At 32.1% G+C, this 21305-nt stretch overlaps 2 protein-coding genes across 11 annotated transcripts in view; both read right to left on the reverse strand.

Moving 5' to 3' along the window:
- Window positions 1–6145: 6145 nt before the first annotated feature.
- LOC111702250 (tubulin polyglutamylase TTLL4) lies at window positions 6146–15558 on the reverse strand. The gene is made up of 9 exons (XM_023473879.1): window positions 15536–15558; window positions 15125–15173; window positions 14653–14717; window positions 13053–13108; window positions 12579–12603; window positions 11476–11573; window positions 9312–9390; window positions 8122–8180; window positions 6146–6325 (listed from the first exon to the last, which is right to left on the reverse strand). Exons 2-9 carry the CDS (start codon window positions 15125–15127, stop codon window positions 6210–6212), a joined length of 501 nt encoding a protein of 166 aa, XP_023329647.1. The 5' UTR covers window positions 15128–15173; window positions 15536–15558; the 3' UTR covers window positions 6146–6209.
- Window positions 15559–16176: 618 nt separating this feature from the next.
- The window catches only part of LOC111702235 (tubulin polyglutamylase TTLL4), a 23905-nt gene continuing 18776 nt past the window's right edge, over window positions 16177–21305 (reverse strand). For 9 of the 10 annotated variants that reach the window (XM_023473857.1, XM_023473860.1, XM_023473861.1 and 6 more), the window contains 5 exons: window positions 20845–20906; window positions 20449–20503; window positions 19067–19156; window positions 18029–18095; window positions 16177–16253 (listed from right to left, as the gene is read on the reverse strand). In XM_023473857.1, coding sequence (XP_023329625.1) covers window positions 16188–16253; window positions 18029–18095; window positions 19067–19156; window positions 20449–20503; window positions 20845–20906 — 340 coding nt within the window. In that variant the 3' untranslated portion in view covers window positions 16177–16187. The other variant, XM_023473858.1, reaches the window with a different exon arrangement.

Here is a 21305-nt window from a genome sequence, read left to right on the forward strand (position 1 = left end):
TCCACTTCCTAAATAATACAATGTGTTCCTGCTACTGATCTAGATAATAATATCAATAGCAACCATTCTATATCTCACTCTAGATAATAATATCAATAACAACCATTCTATAGTTTACTCTAGATAATAATATTAATAGCAACCATTCTATGTTCACTCTAGATAATAATATCAATAGCAACCATTCTATAGCTCACTCTAGATAATAATATTAATAGCAACCATTCTATAGTTCACTCTAGATAATAATATTAATAGCAACCATTCTATAGTTCACTCTAGATAATAATATCAATACCAACCATTCTATATCTCACTCTAGATAATAATATCAATAGCAACCATTCTATAGCTCACTCTAGATAATAATATTAATAGCAACCATTCTATAGTTTACTCTAGATAATAATATAAATAGCAACCATTCTATAGTTCACTCTAGATAATAATATAAATAGCAACCATTCTATAGTTTACTCTATAGATAATAATATCAATAGCAACCATTCTATAGTTTACTCTAGATAATAATATCAATAGCAACCATTCTATAATTCACTCTAGATAATAATAGCAATAGCAACCATTCTATATCTCACTCTAGATAATAATATCAATAGCAACCATTCTATATCTTACTCTAGATATTAATATCAATAGCAACCAATTTATAGCTCACTCTAGATAATAATATCAATAGCAACCATTCTATATCTCACTCTAGATAATAATATCAATACCAACCATTCTATAGCTCACTCTAGATAATAATATCAATAGCAACCATTCTATATCTCACTCTAGATAATAATATCAATAGCAACCATTCTATAGTTCACTCTAGATTATAATATCAATAGCAACCATTCTATAGCTCACTCTAGATAAAAATATCAATAGCAACCATTCTATATCTCACTCTAGATAATAATATCAATAGCAACCATTCTATAGTTTACTCTAGATAATAATATCAATAGCAACCATTCTATAGCTCACTCTAGATAACAATATCAATACCAACCGTTCTATAGTTTACTCTAGATAATAATATTAATAGCAACCATTCTATAGTTTACTCTAGATAATAATATCAATAGCAACCATTCTATAGCTCACTCTAGATAATATCAATAGCAACCATTCTATTCTATAGCTAACTCTAAATTTAAAATATCAATAGCAAACATTCTAAAGCAAGAACATAATATCAATAGCAATCAATATTCATTCTAATAACTATAAGAAAAATCCTAAAAAAAATTGTGGTTTATTGTAGCACACTGAAATTATGGCGGCTCAAAAAATCGACAGTTATTATCTCAAAATGGTTACCAGAATATAGGGGTGAATCCCGTAAAGCCTAGTACTTCAGAAACTAATATAAATAAGATAACCATTTATTCAAAATCAGCATCTGAGGAGTTATTACGCGATTCCCAAACGTATTCAAGTTAGCAAATGTATAGAATGTACGAAAAAATAATTTCTACCTGTTTACAAAGCGTGAGTATAGGTGTAGGATAACCTAATTTCTACCTGTTTACAAAATACAATAAAAAATCCCTCTTTGTTCAGATCAAAATACAGGGGGGTTTCTCGTTAACCCAGATCTCAGTTAGGAAGGGTACAGTGTCTGTCCTCTCACCATCTTTAAATTGTAAAATCTGCAAATTTATGATTTATTTAAAACTAATTTTATTATTAAGAAAGTCATGTACAAATGTACAATGTGTACTGTATAACACCAAAATTACATAAAGTTGTTGGATGTTCACAAATAACGCTTAATTGAACAGATCAACCGTTCGTCAGTGGGATCAGTGCAGAGATACGAGAGTCCGTGATATTATTTTAAAGATGGTTAGCTCGGTTCAGAAAATATGTAGACCAGGAACCGCCATATCTCATGCGTCAAATCTGTGTACTGCAGTGGGAGGAGATCAAAACAAAGAATTCCGGGGCAACGCATCTTTTTTGAGGAAAAAGGGCCCAAGGGATGGAATAAGAACATATTGCTATTGTATTTTCCATATTGACCAGAAAGCCAAAAATCATAAGTATTCGCTTTAACTTGATATATTAACTTGTTTTTTGTTGGACTGTAATATCACATCAGAGCTGTAGTCCTTTCCCTTCAACTTCTGTGGGGACACTGGGTTTGTTTACATTCCTCCCACAGTGTACAGTATATAGTTCCTTGGCTCGGTTAGCTAGCTATAGTTCGTCGAGTTCAGCTAGAACTCGAATAGCACTAATTAAAGTCAAGTCGTCTTCAATCTTATTTTTGATGTTTATTGTGAAGAAGAAAAGTATCAACAAACAATATTCATCTGTATCCTAGAATTGCCTGATTGTTCAATAAACATCTGTGTAATCTTGCATAAAACATGGTAGAAGCTAAACAGAATTAGACCTATTCAACCAAAAGGAAAAATAAAAAAGGAAACGAAAAATTTGAAAAAAAGAAAGGAAAAAATGTGAAAATCTGATTTTTGTTACCAATATTTTGCGTTTTAGGATCATTTTTTCTTCAAATTAAAGACAATTGAGTGTTTTCTGAAATAGATTAGTTTGACATTTTTATTTCTATCCTGTCTTGTGTAATGATAAGTTTATTTTTAATTTTTAGAAACTGATTTTAATGAAAGCTATCTTACAGTAATAAGTAACAATTTGGAGACAAAATTAGAAGATAAAATATGGCTGACGGTTTGTACCCATTCTCAAGCTTGCAGGGGAGATTGTCTCAAATTAGAAATTAATTTTGGGACAACTTTGAGCTTTTCTTGAACTTTTACAGGCATTTACAGCCTTTCGATACCTTTCCCAGTATTAAAATTAAATATTGGCTATTCATGATGCTAAAATTGTCAGTACTACATTTACTTATAGTTTAACTTGAATCTATACAAAATAACTATATATCTATTCTGATAAACGTTTACTGATGTATCAGCTTACAGTTATGACATCATTATATCTCCAGTTTTGTTAGTCGCGACCATATAAATAGCTTCTCAATGGCACTTAAGGAACATAAACATGACTCAAAACAGCCAAAATATCTATCTTGATGAACTACTGTGTGTGCTAAGTTGAAAATCTAGTATTTAGACTTGAGTCATTAATTTTGACCCTTTTTGAGGTTTTCAGTCAAAAAAAAATTTGCCTGCGCACCCCCCTCCTCTTGCTAAATTACTAGCTACGGGCCTGGCTTAATGAAGAATAAAGTGAATTAGATCACAATGAGAAGATAAGATCACAATGCAATGAGAAGATTAGATTACAATGAGGCGATAAGATCACAATGAGAAGAAAAGAGCACAATGAGAAGATAAGATCACAATGAGAAGATAAGATCACAATGCAATCAGAAGATGAGATCACAATGAGAAGAAAAGATCACAATGAGAAGAAAAGATCACAATGAGAAGATAAGATCACAATGAGAAGATAAGCACAATAAAAAGATGAGATCACAATGAGAAGATAAGATCACAATGAGAAGATAAGATCACAATGCAATGAGAAGATGAGATTACAATGAGGAGATAAGATCACAATGAGAAGATAAGATCACAATGAGAAGAAAAGATCACAATGAGAAGAAAAGATCACAATGAGAAGATAAGATCCCAATGAGAAGATGAAATCACAATGAGAAGATAAGCACAATAAAAAGATGAGATCACAATGAGAAGATAAGATCACAATGAGAAGATAAGATCATAATGAGAAGATAAGGTTACAATGAGAAGATAAGATCACAATGAGAAGATAAGATCACAATGAGAAGATAAGTTCACAAAGAGAAGATAAAATCATTTTGAGAAAATATCACAATAAGAAGATAAGATCACAATAAGTAGATAAGATCACAATGAGAAGATGAAATCATAAAAAGAAGATAAGATCACAATGAGAAGATAAGATCACAGTTAGTAGATAAGATCACAAAAAGAAGATAAGATCACAATGAGAAGATGAGATCGCAGAAAGAAGATAAGATCACAATAAGAAGATAAGATCACAAAGAGAAGATTAGATCACATTGAGAAGATTAGATCACAATGAGAAGATTAGATCACAATGAGAAGATAAGATCACAATGAGAAGATAAGATCACAATGAGAGGATAAGATCACAATGAGAAGATGTAATCACAATGAGAAGATAAGATCACAATAAGGAGATAAGATCCCAATGAGAAGATCAGATCACAATAAGAAGTTAAGATAACAATGAGAAGATAAGATCATAATAAAAAGATAAGATCACAATGAATGGGATCGGATCATGATAAAGAATTTCAGATCATAATGAAAAGGATATAATCATGATCAAGATGAGAATGACAAGCATATGATCATGACTATGATGTAAGATCACAAGGATAATGATAGGATCATGATGAAAGGGTAAAGCTAACAATGTAAAGAATAGGATTATGATGGGATAGGATCATGATGAGGGGATAAAGATCACAAGGTAAAGGACATGATCATGACGAATATGTTACGGTACACTGAACAGGATCATGTAAAGAGAAGAAAATCACAATAAAAGGATAGAATTACTATGAAAAGGTGAGATCAAAATTAAAAAGGATATGATCATCACTAAGATGGTAGATCATAATGAAAAAAATACGATCATGAAGATGTCGTTAGATTACAATGATAAAGATAGGTATACCAAGAAAGTGAGATGACAGGATGTGATCATAGAAAACAGTAAGGTTCAATTAAAAGAAAATATATAGTTTAGGATTGTATCTCCGTATGCGAGACTATATCGGAGTAAACTGAACAGTTCTCCTCCTAGCTCTCTTCCTTCTCCGTCCGAGTTTTGTCAATGTCAACTGTACCGGAGATAACAGATTAGTTCTCACATACTTAACCTTATATTTATCCTAATATATCCGGTCTATATCTGTACAAATCATAATCTTTTCTTTTGCAATTTATCAGTTTATTAAATGTCCATTTTAAGAATGGCAAAAAATCATCGATTAAAAAACTATTAAAAATTGACCGGGACGACTTTGAAGTGTCACTATGTCTTAGTGTGACCTTGTCAACCCATCATTATATTATTGCCTTTACATTCCTGGATTTCAAGATTTTTTTTTAATCGCTTCCTCAGAGAAAATTATCCAAAATCAGTAGTCAAAAGTTCAATGTGAAAATTAAAGTTATTTTAGTGGTTTTAAACCACGTATTATTTGCTAAAATGTGAAGATATGTGTGCAGACCAGAGGAGGACTAGGAGAGATCAAAGTTAAGAAGAAAAAAATGTCAGTTTTGTGTAGATATTTGTTTTTTACAATTTAAGAAGATTTGTGACGTGGAAACAATTAAGGCTGGTTTCTTGGTGCACCATGTATACCTTTAATATTTGTTACGAATTGTTGTGATTTACAATAAAATCAATCATTATAATTTTACGAAAACTTGTTCATTGTTCATAAATCATACAGTGTGACCAAAAAAGAAGGGAATCAAGTGACAATATAAAAGTTTCTTTAGAAAATTTGGCATTGTTTGTTACTAAATACCAACACGAGTTTCGATAAACTAAAAAAATGGGACAAGTCACAAGATTCTTAATAGATCCTATGATCTTGAAACCACATTTTGTAAATTCCATGGGAATATCGGCTTCTTGTTTCAATAATTTTGACAGTGCTATTAGATTCATTAGATGTTTACGAACTAAATGCCATGTAGTTCGATCGAATACATTTCAAAGTTGTCAATTAAATCCAGTTTTTATTAGGACACACTGTACGATAATTTAACTACAATTATGAAAATCATGTCTAAACCCTTGATAAAAAAAAAACTTCCAGAGGTAGGGAAAGTTTAAAAATTAACCTATCATTGAACTAGTACACCCAGTTTCCATGACTTTGTCACATTTTTGATGCGTATTGCATATTATGTAATAATTTCGATATTAAAATCCAATAAAGTACGTCTCTTAAGTCAACCTAATGATGATTTGAAAAAAAAACTGCAGCAAATAAAGAATAGATAAGCTGTCCCAAATTTTACAACAAATTCTAATGCTTCCTGAGATTTGTTTTCATTCTGTTCATAAATTTTACTGAATAGTGGAAAAATTACAAGTTTTAAAAAATTAAATATTTAGATATTTGATAATCATTTAATGAAATATTATCATTATTACTAGATAAATGAGATTTATAAATGCATATTTTTATCACATGCGGTTCTTATTCTTTCTAATCCGTTCTCCTTCGTTCCATCTTCTTCCCTGTTATCCAGCCCATTTTCTCCATATCTTGTTACAAAACCATCTTAGAAAACTTAAGTTAAACTTTTTTGTCAAAAAAAATATCATTTTGAAATAAAATTTCAGTTTTTTAGTTAAGAACTAAAAACTTGTATAAAAAAAATAACTCCAGGGCCCATGGAGTCACCTTTTGGTTAGTTTAATGATTAATTGTTTATCTTCAATAATATCTCTGAAAGTAAACTGACACAAAACGAGCAAACAGTTGAAGGGAATTAAAAATGCATTTGTTGCATCTAAAAGATAAAATTTAGATACATACCTTTGATGATGCTTAACTATCTAACAATGTCCAAAATATAGCTATACTCCCAAAATCCCGAATTATTTTCAAAATCCGGCGATATTGTGGAAATCAGTTTAAATTAAATAATTGTTTCAATACTGTATAGATGGGTAAATAATTGAACTACTGAGTATATACAGAGTATATAGAAATACAGAAGTTGGGGAATATACGCAGAGAGAGTTAGCAACTTTCAAATCTCGAAATAAAGGTTTCAAACCCCTTTTTTTAACTTTATTTTTTTCCCCATCTTGTTTGATTAAATACAGAAACAGGTTTACATTGCTTATCTTTAAAACTGATGCAAATTTCAATTTAACATGCGTACATAATGTAAAAAAAAATGGAACTGAGTTTTTGTTAGAAACTATGACTTACTAATTTCTATATCTTGGCAACCCGTTCTTACAAACCTTTGATATTTCAAATTATGAATTAAGATAGATAAATAGTTTGAAATATAAAAGGCTTACTCTATCAGGTTGCAAAGATTTAGAGATTTGGAAATTCAAGAACTCAGTTCCTCTATCATATAGTTCCTCAAATCAGTTTCTTTTTAAAATTTAATAACCCCTTAGAAAATCATGTTTGTTTTTGGTGTTTACTTTCCTATTTTAAGGAAAATTTGAGACGGTTTGTTCAAAATTAGTCCAATTTACTCAAATTTTAAGTGGTTCAATGTTAACTGAAAATTCTAAACCTCAAGTTACTCCATCATTAAAACAAAATTCGCAATTTCTGAACCTTTTTGAAAATATTCAATGATAGCATGGGTATCCAGAGCACTGCCTGGAACTTACCCACACTCGGTTTTTATTATCTCACAACACCTCCATTCCCCCCTTTTTTAATTCGAAGGGTAGAGATTACTCAGATGATCAGCCCTCTTCATCCTCAAAAACTAAATCCTTTCATTCACAATTTGGTATTTTTTCCAACCTGTTCGTATCCCCCCCCCCCCCAACATATGAACAAACTGTACCTTCTCACCTTAAAAAATGATGACCGAAGACTTGATAAACAATTAATTAAATAAACTTAAATGTTCAGATTTGATAAGAATTAAAAGATAGAAACATGTCAGTCTATAGTCTGTACAAATAAAAAAGTGGCATATATTCAATTCATGAAAACAGGGTAATTTTCTGTTTAACAGACAATTTTAAAAGTGTTGAAATAAACATTGAAATCAAGTGATGAATCGATTCCAATTTTCAATTAAACATTTTATTTGTCTTTTTTCCTTATTTTTGATTTATAATTTGACATAACCATAAATTCCATCATTAAATCTGAATCACATTTTGGAAAGCTCAATTAGAAGCAGGTAGTTTTAAGCGTTATATTTTTATTAACTATCAAAACTATTTTTTGTAAACATTTAATTTCCTTGTACACTGTAAAGTGTAAACCCAGTGTATCGCAAAAACTTATTTATTTTTTCTAATGAAAATATTTGATAGTTCCTCCCTTTCCGATGAAAATATCTAAAAATTGTGCAAGCTTAAAGTTTCCTAGAAGTTTATCGTAATAGCTGACAGTGTTGAGATAGTTCAGATATTTAGAGCTAGCTCTAATTTTATTCTTCGGATTCATTCTTTGCAGCAGAGTTTTGATAATTTCAAAGTAATTAAGACTGAAGACGAATTTCCAGTAACCTATAATTTCAATTAAAGGGTGTTAAAAAAAAATCAAACACCACTTTTTTCTCTCACAGGCTTAATTATCTTAGGAAGATACCATAGCTTTTCTAACTTTTAACACATTAACATAGAACATATTTGGGCCCAAACTCAGTAATTATACATCATTAAAATGTTTTTTATGTCTCAAATGAATCCTAAAAGATTTCTCCACAATACTACATTCTCAGTTCAACTACCATACATTGTCGGTCACTCCCTTTAAAGGGTACCCTTGTGAATTGGGTTTCCAAAAACTGAGGAATGTTGGATTGGCCAATCGAAAATTTCTCGAAGTTTCTTGTCTAGAAGTTACGTCAACAGTCAAAACAAAAAATTGATTAATTAAAAACCAATTTCTGCCCACGAGCGGGGGAAGGCAGGCGGTCAAGCCACAACATTTTTCCGTTCCATGCCACATATTAGCTTTTTTGTCTTCCAGCAGCCATGAGCCACAACCGTACGGTCTTCCTATCCACAGCATTTGAGTCTTCCGGCAGTTATTATGTTTTTAAATAATAAGTTTAGTGCCCTGAAATTGTGAAATTCAAAAGTCCAGCGACGTCATGAAAAAGATATACATAAAGAACGTTATATTCAAATTTTTTTATTAAAATATTGATGATTTCTTTTAATGTAAACTGCTAAACTTAAAAACTGCATAACTGAAAATTTGCACAATTTAACGAGAAAATTGCAAAATAGACTTTTTTTTGAGAACATCAGTAACGCTCAGGTAATGACAGTTAATATTGTGATTTTTCTCATCTTTTCTATTCTTTAGAATACCCCAAACAATTTGTCCCGGTGTCCACAATGCGTAAAATGATGTAAAATTTTCTTCGTAAAATAAACTAAACACACAATTCATTGTTCTTTAATAAACTTCAAAACCTTAAAGGTATGATGTTTCGCGTAATACGTAATTTTTGAAAATTGCAATTTCAATGCCTCAAATTTATTGTTTAAAAATGTTGTGGCTTATCTTCCCCCTCTCGCCTTAAACCGAAAAACAAAATTTCCTTGTCGGGAAAATTCTTGAAAATTTCTTTAAGTTGTAGAATTCTTCCAGCGTTTTTCTCAGTACTCGTACATCACTACCTTCAAATATTCACAGTGAACATCTTACTAACAGATATTTAATTAAAGCATTTCACAAAGTTTTGCATGGTAAATGTTAGCTCAAGCACCTCTGCATCTTCAATAAAAGTAAATTCAACCTGTATGAATCATAAAGTCTGACCGCGTCAACCTTGTTGCACCGGCTAGTCCTGTTCATAGAGCTAGGTACAGTATAAACTGGGACCGGAAAGGTTGACCCGGCTCGGCAATTTAAATAGACTACGGCTGCCCGTGAGCTGGTAAATGTATTTCCTTCTGACTATTGAAGTTATAAGTACTCGGCATTAGTTTAATTAGTCGGCGATTGTTTTAAAAATCTGTCTGATTTAGTAAAAAAAATATTGGGAGAAAAATTTGGGAAAATTGTACCATGCATGAAAAATGAAAATATCTTATTTTACAAGAACTGTTAAACACAATAATAACAATTTATACAGATGTTAAAGGATTTCATAATGACGTGAATACTGAAATGATAAATATGCTATTACTAAAATTGTATGTCACCCAATATTTTTTCATTGTTTTTTATTGTTGTTGTAAAACTATATATTAGAATTTTTTTCTAAACAATACACCATTAATTTCTGCATATAATCTGTATATCTTTGTGTGTGATTAGGTTTAATAAAAATAATATCATATTTTTCGATCAAAGGAATTGAGTCTTTGTCGCAAACTCTGATTTTCTAATCTCAATATTTTTGCAACCCATTTACTTAGATATATGAATTCTGTTGTATTGAATGATTTACGTTGGAAATAAAAAGGTGTACACCAACAGGTTGCAAAGATAAAGGGATTAAAATTGAGTTTGTGACAAAGTCTCAATTCCTTTTATATTTGTACCTAGCTAGGAACTACTATGAACGACGAATTTTCACATTTTAAATTATGGAATCTGTTTTCTCAACTAAAATTCAATAATCTATGATTTATCTCCTACAAAGAAAAAACTATTTAAATATGATTATTTACAAATATAAATCAAACTGAGTAAAATGCACATTGATCCATGATTTATGACTTGAAAGCAAAACTGAAAATTTATAAATCAAAGAAGTTAGGATTTATCAGTTAAAAAATACTAGAGAAATAAATATCTATTTAAACAATACATAATAAGCAAAACCAAATTAACCAAATAAGGAAAAATTCCAAACAATACAAATTAAACAAAGAACTGAATTCTACAAGATCAAATTGCCAAAGTTGGAAAAATTTTAGATTTGATAAAATTGTTCAAACCCTTTAAAAAAAATACAAACTAAACTACTTAAAGGTTACTGAAACACCGCACTAAAAAGCTGAAAATTGTATTGAAAACTGCAAAACTATTCACAGTACTAGAAAAAAAATTTATTTAGAATTTTGTTTTTTTTTATGATTTGGTTGCTTGCAACTGTCAATATTTTTCATAATTTGACAAATCATCTATTACAGCATTAAAGGGTAAATTTTAGTAAGAATCCCAAAGTTAACATGCAGAAAGTCGAAATGAAAGTGTTCTAGGTCGTCATGAAAGACTCATCATCCTTATTGAATAAATGAACCAACCACTCGACTACATGATCAAAGATGGTCCTAATATGTAATAATAAATATAGAAGCCTTGAAATGGACTTGGAGCAAAAACTTATTTTATATATATATATATATATATATATACCTGTAAATTCGTCAAGTATAACAGGAATATACAAGGATATCTCCTTGACGTGTCTAGGATACAGATTGTAGGTCTATACCTGTAAATCTATCAAGTATACCAGGGATATACAAGGATATCTCCTTGACGTGTCTAGGATACAGATTGTAGGTTTATACCTGTAAATCTGTCAAGTATAACAGGAATATACAAGGATATCTCCTTGACGTGTCTAGGATACAGATTGTAGGTTTATACCTGTAAATCTGTCAAGTATACCAGGTATATACGAGTATATCTCCTTGACGTTTCTAGGATACAGATTGTAGGTTTATACCTGTAAATCTGTCAAGTATACCAGGAATATACGAGTATATCTCCTTGACGTTTCTAGGATACAGATTGTAGGTTTATACCTGTAAATCTGTCAAGTATACCAGGTATATAAGAGGACCTCTCCTTGACTTGTCTAGGATACAGATTCTGCTTCTTGATATCATCATCATCAAGGGTTCTTACAAACTTTCTATAATCAATACTTAAGAGTGGAAAATACCCTCGCTCCCCCCTTTATTTTACAGGATTTAAAAAAAAAATTAAATATACTATTTTTCGAGGAATTTTTTTTTATATGAAAGTCAAAATTTTAGAAATTTATTTATTATATTCAGAACTTCTTAACTTTTCTGTCGAACTACAAATAATACGTATTAGCGATTTCAGAGCAGGAATCTCATGTGTTGGATACCCTATATCCCATTAGCTTAATCTCGATATCCACTGCTTTATCTTTTAGATATCCCTGCTGGGTTCCAACCATTGAGAGTTCCCTTATTGGTTGCGTGCAAAATTTCCCGGCTTCTTATTGGCTGTTTGGTTTCTGCAAACGACACTCTGATTGGTTAAATTTTAGACACTTTCCTGTATATCAAATATTTAATCAATCTGCAGATTAACAAAAAGAGGAGATCAAGCATTAATCTCGATTTCCAAAAAAAGAATTTCTACCTCTGTATGTATTAAAAATACAAAACTCCTGGCCAAATATTTGTATTTTAAGAACATAAATCATCCATGGAGCACGTGTCATTAAAGGGACAGACCGACTATGTAAGGTAGTTGAACTGAGTATGCAGTGTTGTGGAAAAATTCTTTTGGATTCATTTGAGACATATTAAACGTTACTTTCCACGATGTATATTTACTGAGTTTGAGCGTAAAGTCGACGTTAAAAACTCCTACTTTGGGGGTGGATACGTTTTCAGAATTAGTTTTTCTTAAATTATTAAATAACGACGACATAAAGTGAAACAAGTGCTACAATAAACTACAGACGTCAGGTGTGAGGAAAAATTTAAATAATTGTATTTCAAGGACATAATTTTCATCCACGGAGCAGTGGAGCACGTGCCATTAAATGAATTCCTATATTGCCCCCCTGCTAAGTTTTTTACTTTAAAATTTAGTTTTTGATTGTTTTAACATTGTAAACAAACAAGGATAAAGATAAAAAGTTTGCCTGGTGTAAACAGCGGGATTAAAGCCTAGGTTCATTATCTTCATTAAACAGAGTTAAAAACATGGCTAGGTACTTTCCCAAAAGCATTTTCCCTAGCGTCAACTTGCCGGTGGTATTTTCGAAAGTGGCAACTTCCGAAATGTACAATTTTCCAAGCAATCGGAAACTTTCCATGTCTGTTCTAACTGCAGCGCCCGGTCCAAATGGGAAGTTGCCGCTTGGGAAATTGTCCCTTGGAAAGTTGCCTTTGGGAAAATGTCTTTAGGAAAATATCTAATACCTTGGCTAGATGATATTAAATATAATAAACTGGAATTCCATGGAATCAATATTTTAAAAATATAGTTTTTTTTCTGCATAGAATTCTTGAGCTGTTTTCCTATTCAAAAAGTGTACTATCTCCCTCAACCCCCCCCCCCCCCCCCCTAAACAATTTCATGTTAAAATAAAGTTACATCTGTTAATCTAAGATTCCTAAAGAGTTAACTTTATTCAGATCAAAATCCAGAAGTTGACAAGACCCACTCTTCCTAAACAATAACGGGACAAAGTTAATAGGATTATTTATAGAGTAGCATTTTAGATTCACAAGTTACACGCGGATTCTCAGCACTGACACTATAGATTCACAAGTTACACGCGGATTCTCAGCACTGACACTATAGATTCACAATGTACACGCGGGTTCTCAGCACTGACACTATAGATTCACAATGTACACGCGGGTTCTCAGCACTGACACTATAGATTCACAATGTACACGCGGGTTCTCAGCACTGACACTATAGATTCACAATGTACACGCGGGTTCTCAGCACTGACACTATAGATTCACAATGTACACGCGGGGTGGGTTCTCAGCACTGACACTATAGATTCACAATGTACACGTGGATTCTCAGCACTGACACTACAGATTCACAATGTACATGCGGGTTCTCAGCACTGACACTATAGATTTACAATGTACACGCGGGTTCTCAGCACTGACACTATAGATTCACAATGTACACGCGGGGTGGGTTCTCACCACTGACACTATAGATTCACAATGTACACGTGGATTCTCAGCGCTGACACTACAGATTCACAATGTACATGCGGGTTCTCAGCACTGACACTATAGATTTACAATGTACACGTGGATTCTCAGCACTGACACTATAGATTCACAATGTACACGCGGGTTCTCAGCACTGACACAGTAGATTCACAATGTACACGCGGGTTCTCAGCACTGACACTATAGATTCAGCTTGAAGATTCCTTCATAGTCAATGATTCAAGGGTTAAAATAGTGCCTTATCTTGACATCCGGTTATTATTTTAACCTTGATGTTCTCAACAAATATACAATCATATGCCTTTATGGCGCTTCGCGCCCCTCTTCTTGCAATCACTAGAGGGAATTCATTTTCACTGGAGGGGTTTTAAAAAATGCTTTTTACAATTTAAAACTTTACGTAGGGTGATTTACATTCCACTTGAGGGATTCAGATATCAAGCTAAAATAATTTTAAGAGAACGAGACACGAAGAGCCCTGGAAGCCTAGTATATAAATAAGACGTAAAAGAAGAAAGTTAGATAGTAAGTATATCATATCAAAGATTTTTATTTATCTGGAGTGAAACCCATCGAACTGTGAGATTTAATGTTGTTATGAAACAAATTTTTTTACCTCTATTTTGGAATGGGTCTGCAAGTAAACTGCAAAATCGCTTTGTTTAATGTAACCTTCCCCCCCCCCTAACGGTTTGTTTTCTGCCCCCTAAAAAAACCCTATTAAGAAATTTTTCAAATAAGGTTAAGGTTTATATTAAGAATTTAATGAATTGTCAATTGATAAGAAAAGAAAATATATGTAAGTTTAATTATATTAGGGCTGGAGGCCTGCAGGGTGAGCATAGGGAGGCATGTCTAGGGGGTACACAGGGTTCCAGACCCCCCCCCCGTGCGCCCCTGTGCCTATTTTAAAGTTGTGTGGTTACCACCGTATTATGTATTAGATATTTTTAGAATAAATAATGAATACATTTGTTCTTTATCTATAAAGATATACTAGATACTGGATACCTGGCATGGTTAGACAATGCAGCTGGGGGAACATGATATCCAATTATCTGGAACATTTCTTCAACCTAAACGAATCACACAAGAACATATATTTGGGTCTGGGAGTCCATTTAACATTATATTTGGGTCTGGGAGTCCATTTAACATTATATTTGGGTCTGGGAGTTCATTTAACATTATATTTGGGTCTGGGAGTCCATTTAACATTATATTTGGGTCTGGGAGTCCATTTAACATTATATTTGGGTCTAGGAGTTCATTCGACACTATATTTGGGCCTGGGAAGTCACATCTTTATATAAACCCCAAATGTAAACAATCGATTTTCGGCTGGATTAATATGAATATTTTCATCTAGATACTTGTTAAATTACTAAAATCAGAAAGTTTTCGATAAAAATCTTGACTTAAGAAGTATCTTATCTCCATCTCTCAACAGATCCAAGCTTAAAAAAACAATAAGGAATCTAACCATTGGTCGGTTTATTAGAGCATCCAGAGTATCATTGAGCGCAGCAGGTCTAGAAAAAAGAAACTTTTAATTTCAAAATTCAATCAACGCATAGATAATTTTACTAGTTAATATTACATTGATGCTTTAGACTTTTTCTCTGAACATTGGAATTTTAATGTATTTTATAAATATAAAAAGAATGTTTAAAAGAATCGAGATAAATTGGTAATAAAAATATATTTTATAATTTCTGTGGAAAACATTAACTTTATGATATTCGAAAATGAATGCTCTTGAAGTAAATTGTACTTTCAAAAAAAATGTTATAGATAATATATATAGATAATTAAGATAATATATTCCCCTGTAAAACTAGGTTCCTGGTATTTATCTCTATAAGATAATATATTCCCCTGTAAATCTAGGTTCCTGGTATTTATCTCTATAAGATAATAAGATTAGGAGTCCAGCCCAGCTTTTCCTGGAACTAGATTAGGTGTCCAGCCCAGCTTTTCCTGAAACTAGATTAGGAGTCCAGCCCAGCTTTTCCTTAAAACTAAACTTTCTCGTGGTTCTAACAGAGTTCCCCTAATCATAATTTGAGGCAAATCGGTCTAGTGGTTTCCTATCTTTGAGAATTATCATCGGAAGTACAAAAAAGAGCCAGACAAACAAAGAGTATTAATTTACATATAGACTAGTTTGGGAACCCAGCTTTGCCCAGGTTACCCATTTACCCACCCTTGGTCTTTAATTACGATTTTAGCTATTAATTATAAAAGTCAACTTAAATCTCAAACCAAACTAATAACATTCCCGTGGTTCTCCCGAGTTCCCCAATCAAGATTTGAGGCAAATTGGTCAAGGAGTTCCTAAATTATGATCGTACATACAAAAAACTAAAATAAACAAACGGAGTTTACTACTGAATGATAGAGAAACAGTATACAGCCATAGCAAACCAGTTTTAAAATTGTTTTAATATAAAACAAAAGAATATCCGAACTATAGTGTATCTCTTTCTTTGCAAAAAAAACCTTTAAAAGTAAAAAATTACAAAACAAAAATTCACAAATCAATCTTACCTAATAGAGTCTAGACCACAGAAAATACTTTTAATAACTATATCCTGTATATCAGACCAAACCTGTACATAATAAATTAAATTTAAAAAAAAAAGAAAATTGATCCCTCCCCTTGGAGAGGAAAACAAAAAAGACGATAAAATTCTTGCATGTTAAAGACATATTTTTTTCCAAAGAAAGAACGCTCCGAGGGAATGAAAAGAGTGAAAAGTAGTCAAGGTTGTAGTTGTCTGCTCAGCAGAATCCTAACAAGGTAGAGATACTGATAGATCCTTTGAAAAGTAGGGCGATCCATTTGATCGCTTTACAAATATTGTTGTACTATTTATCTCCTGTATTATAACTCAAATGTTGTACTTTTTATCTGCTGTGTTGTGTATCTAATACAAAGCTTTGATCTTTATTGTAAACAATTCCTAATCAAACAACAGAACTGTTAGAGAAGATGATTATTACGTCAGAAAAATAGTCAGAATTACCGGAGAGGCAAATTTAATCGTTGACCAAAATTCTCGAGTTTCATTTTTGGGGTATTTACATTTGTGTAGATTTACATCAAGAAGTACAAAATAAAGAGAAAACATAAAGCCAAAGAGAATAGAATATATATTAGAGTGGAATTTAGAAAATCCCTCGGTATGCATTTTTTCAGTCCCTTTCAGTCTGAAAGGGAGTTCAAAGTGTACAAATCATGTAAAAGTACATTAAAACAGTATGCTTCCTAGACTATTCATTTAAATTTCGAATTTTTTAAAGCTGTTAAATAAACTTTATAAAATTAATTAGGTGAATAAAAAACATTATTTGATTTATAGTTATAACGGAAAATCATCGTTTGTAAAGTGAAAAGCCTAGAGTCTATGTAAAATGATCATTGGTCAATTATGAAACCAACCTATTTCATAATTTGGTTTTCTTTTAATATTAATTTTAGATTTTCTATAAAATATTGTTCTAGGGCCCAAAAGGTTATATAGCGCAAATATGTGAAGTACACCTGCAATATGGAAACAGTAAAACAAAATGGCCGTTTACACTTTTTTCTAGTAAATTCCACTCTAATGTATATTCTATTCTCTTTGTATAAAGCTAATCATATAAAATAATATTTCTTTAAAAACATATTGATACCTACAAAATTGCCTAACCCCATTTATGAAAACCGGTTTCCGATACTGGGTTTCATAAAGATACCCTGTCTTAAGTTTCGGGCTTAGACAGGACACACTGTACTTCAAAAATTCTTTGCAAGCTGAAGTATGCGCATAACAGCTGAACTGGTAACTTTTGAATACACAGTTTTTAACTAATTTAAATCGAGCTTAGGTTATACTTATTTGGCAGGGAGTTTTATACCAATCTATTCTTGGTCAATTGTTGTAACAATTACAAATTGTCCAAAAAGCCTTGGGAGGAGAGAAATAATTTGCTTTTCTCGATCGATTTGAATCAGGTCCGCTGATTCAAAAGTTACCAGCTCAGAAACACTTTCTTTCACATGCGTACGTCAGCAAAATGAAGTATTTTTATTGCGTAATACATATTTCATGTTTATATTGTCTCAGGAAAAAAATACGTTAAGAAACAGAAAACTGTGAAATATGAAGACGACTTTATGACTCCAATTATCAATAGTCCAATAAACATGGGACACAGTAATTTGGCAATATGCAAAAACCATTTTACTTAATCAGCGATTTTTAAGATACCATGGCAAAAACATTTGCGCTGTATCAACATCAAATACACATAAATATAGTACTTAATATCGTCTTCCGATTCCACAGTTGTATGGTTCTCGCGTTCTCACAATATATATATCTACATCTGTTTGAACCTGAAATGTATCTAAGCGTGCTGTGTTGGAACTATGTTCGGAGAGATATCTCCATAAACTAGACAAACTAAATAAAAAGGATAAATGTATCTAGAGTGCTGTGTTGGAACTATGTTCGGAGAGATATCTCCATAAACTAGACAAACTAAATAAAAAGGATAAATGTATCTAGAGTGCTGTGTTGGAACTATGTTCGGAGAGATATCTCCATAAACTAGACAAACTAAATAGAAAGGATAATTGGTTACACTCACAATTCAAAAAAAGAAATTAAGTCTTGTTCACACAATCTGATTTTCTAATCCCTATATCTTTGCAACCCAATGCCATAACCTTAGATATTTAAAACTATGAATTCTGTTCAATCAAATAATCTAAGCTTAAAATCAGATTGCTAACATATTGGGATTTGAAAATAAGAGTTTGTTGCAAAGGTTCATTACCTTTCCAGAAAACTTGATGATTTATGCTTTTATTCAGTTCGTTAAATTATTTAATAGATAAGTATTTCAAAATTAGAATATTTTATCCAACAGAATTCATAGTTTGAAATATCTAAGGTCTTTGACATGTGGGTTGCAAAGATATACGGATTAGAAAATCAGAGTTTGAGGCAAAGACCCAATTCCTTTCATTTTGATCCCTTCCATAAAAATGTTGATATTTTTTTGAAGTTTAAACTTGTCCACAATTTTCCTTAAGTATTTTTTAGGGATTGTCCGCTGTAAAGGGACTGTAAGCGTAATTTTAAATGACCCTCTATGCAAAGATGGTAATGCTTGATTCACAACAGTACCCTTGAAATCTTTATCTGATCTATAAATAAGAAGATATTGTCGTTTTCTATGTTTAAAAGTGCTAGATTCTGTTAATTTCTATATGATTTCGTGTAGTATAAATGCGCAAGTTACTTTTGCAGGGAATCCACGATTGAAAATAATATTCATACTTATCTCGGGTAATGCCATCTTTCCCATGGGAGATTACTTGAAATTAACCTTCAAGGTTCTCCTGTACAGTAATGTTAAGTAATGTTACCTCCACTTGTTCCCAGTGGGAAGATCAGGACTGGTGTTGATCACAAACTTATCTGAATCCTTGTTGATCGCATAGTTGGTAACATGAACCCTAAACATAGTTGGTAACATGAACCCTTAACATAGTTGGTAACATGAACCCTGAACATAGTTGGTAACATGAACCCTAGACCTAACTGGTAACATGAATCTTAAACATGGTATCATGAACCCTAAACATAGTAACATGAAACCTAAACATAGTTAGTAACATGAACCCTAAACATTGCTGGTAACACGAACCCTAAACATAGTTGGTAACATGAACCATAAACATAGTTAGTAACATAAACCCTAAACAGTAAACATAGTTTATAACATGAATCCTAAACATGGTAACATGAACCCTAAACATCATTAGTTACATGAACCCTAAACATGGCAACATGAACCCTAAACATGGAAACATGAACCCTAAACATAGTTGGTAACATGAACCCTAAGCATGGTAACATGAACCCTAAACATAGTTGGTAACATAAACCCTAGACATGGTAACAGGAACCCTAAACAAGTATAGTAACATGAACCGTAGGCATAGTTGGTAACATGAACCCTAAGCATGGTAACATGAACCCAAAACATGGTAACATGAACCTAAACATAGTTGGTAACATTAACCCTAAACATAGTTGGTGACATGAACCCTAAATATGGTAACATAAACATAAACATAGTTGGTAACATTAACCCTAAACATAGTTGGTAACATGAACCCTAAATATGGTAACATGAACCTAAACATAGTTGGTAACATGAACCCTGAACATAGTTGGTAACATTAACCCTATACATAATTGGCAACATGAACCCTAAATATGGTAACATGAACCCTAAACATGGTAACATGAACCCTAAACATAGTTGGTAACTCAACGTAAACTTTAATTTTATGAGATGAAAAAAAGGACAAAGGTTCATGAAAAAGTTTCTGTTGTGCAAAAGTAATCTATATAATAAAGCTTTTCTTTCATTTATATGTGTGACAGCTCTGGTTTCTTTACAGGTCTAGGAGGGGCACTGTCCCCCTTGCCCCCCCCTCTGTATACGCCCTTGGGGTTGGACATGAAAATTGCCAAAGTCTCTGAATAAAATTCAAGCTCAATTTTTTTTAAATGTTGCAAAAATGTGTTGAATCTTAATATTATTTTAATAGCGAAGCAGGAGACATTTGGCCTAATTGCTCTTACTGTAGAATCGTGCTATCTTTTCAACCTTCAGTAGACCTATATCACATAGTCAATGATTAAAAGGTTTCAAGAATATATGCCAATTATAAAATCTATGCTGCTGGCGATTAATTAGTATTATAGTCCTGACGAATCAACTGTGTATTATTATTACCTTGAGTTGCTGAGAACTGCTGTATCTAAACTGTATTTCTCAGTTGCAAACCTTACTGTAAATTGCACAATCAAAACATAATACTTAGATGCACATTTTGTAAAATACATTATAATATATTAAAGACACAAAGAAAGGAATTTAGTCTGAAATGTTTGAATCCCTCCCTGTATCTTTACAACTTGATAGTGTTAATCTTTGATATTTCAAACTAAGGTTGATCTAACAGAATCAAAGTTTGAAATATCTAAAGTCTACGAATTATGTTGCAAAAATGTAGGGTTAAGAGAATCAGAGTTTGTGGCAAAGACTCTACTTCTTTCCTGTGTCTAAAAATAAAATGAATTAGAATTATGAAAAAATTATAAATGTGAATCGTAATATTTGTTTGTTTTCCTAGTCCTTCGTCATAAATGTAGATTCTTAAAGGATCCAAGCTTGTCAACAAAACATAAATTCTAAAATAAAATATTTATGGGATTAATATTATTATATACAATGTCACAAATATTACATATGCTACAACGTTACATTTTTGCGGATTGGTTTTTAGATAAAAACAATTTTAATTCAATCTAGAAATACAGCTTTATAAGTTTATATGGGGTTATTTACCCCCCCCCTAGAATCCTGGGGGTAAATACCCCCCCCTAGAATCCCGGGGGTAAATACCCCCCCCTAGAATCCTGGGGGTAAATACCCCCCCCCTAGAATCCAGGGGTTAAATACCCCCCCCTAGAATTCTAGGGGTAATTACCCCTGAACATATTTTCAGGCCCTGAATAGCAGGGGTTACTCCATTTGCTGCCTCTACAAGTAACAGTTCCAGTTGCCTTGACCCCTTCCCTTCAAAAAAA

The sequence above is a fragment of the Eurytemora carolleeae genome, unplaced genomic scaffold (genome assembly GCF_000591075.1).
Source record: "Eurytemora carolleeae unplaced genomic scaffold, Eaff_2.0 scaffold494, whole genome shotgun sequence".
Classification (NCBI taxonomy): domain Eukaryota; kingdom Metazoa; phylum Arthropoda; class Copepoda; order Calanoida; family Temoridae; genus Eurytemora; species Eurytemora carolleeae.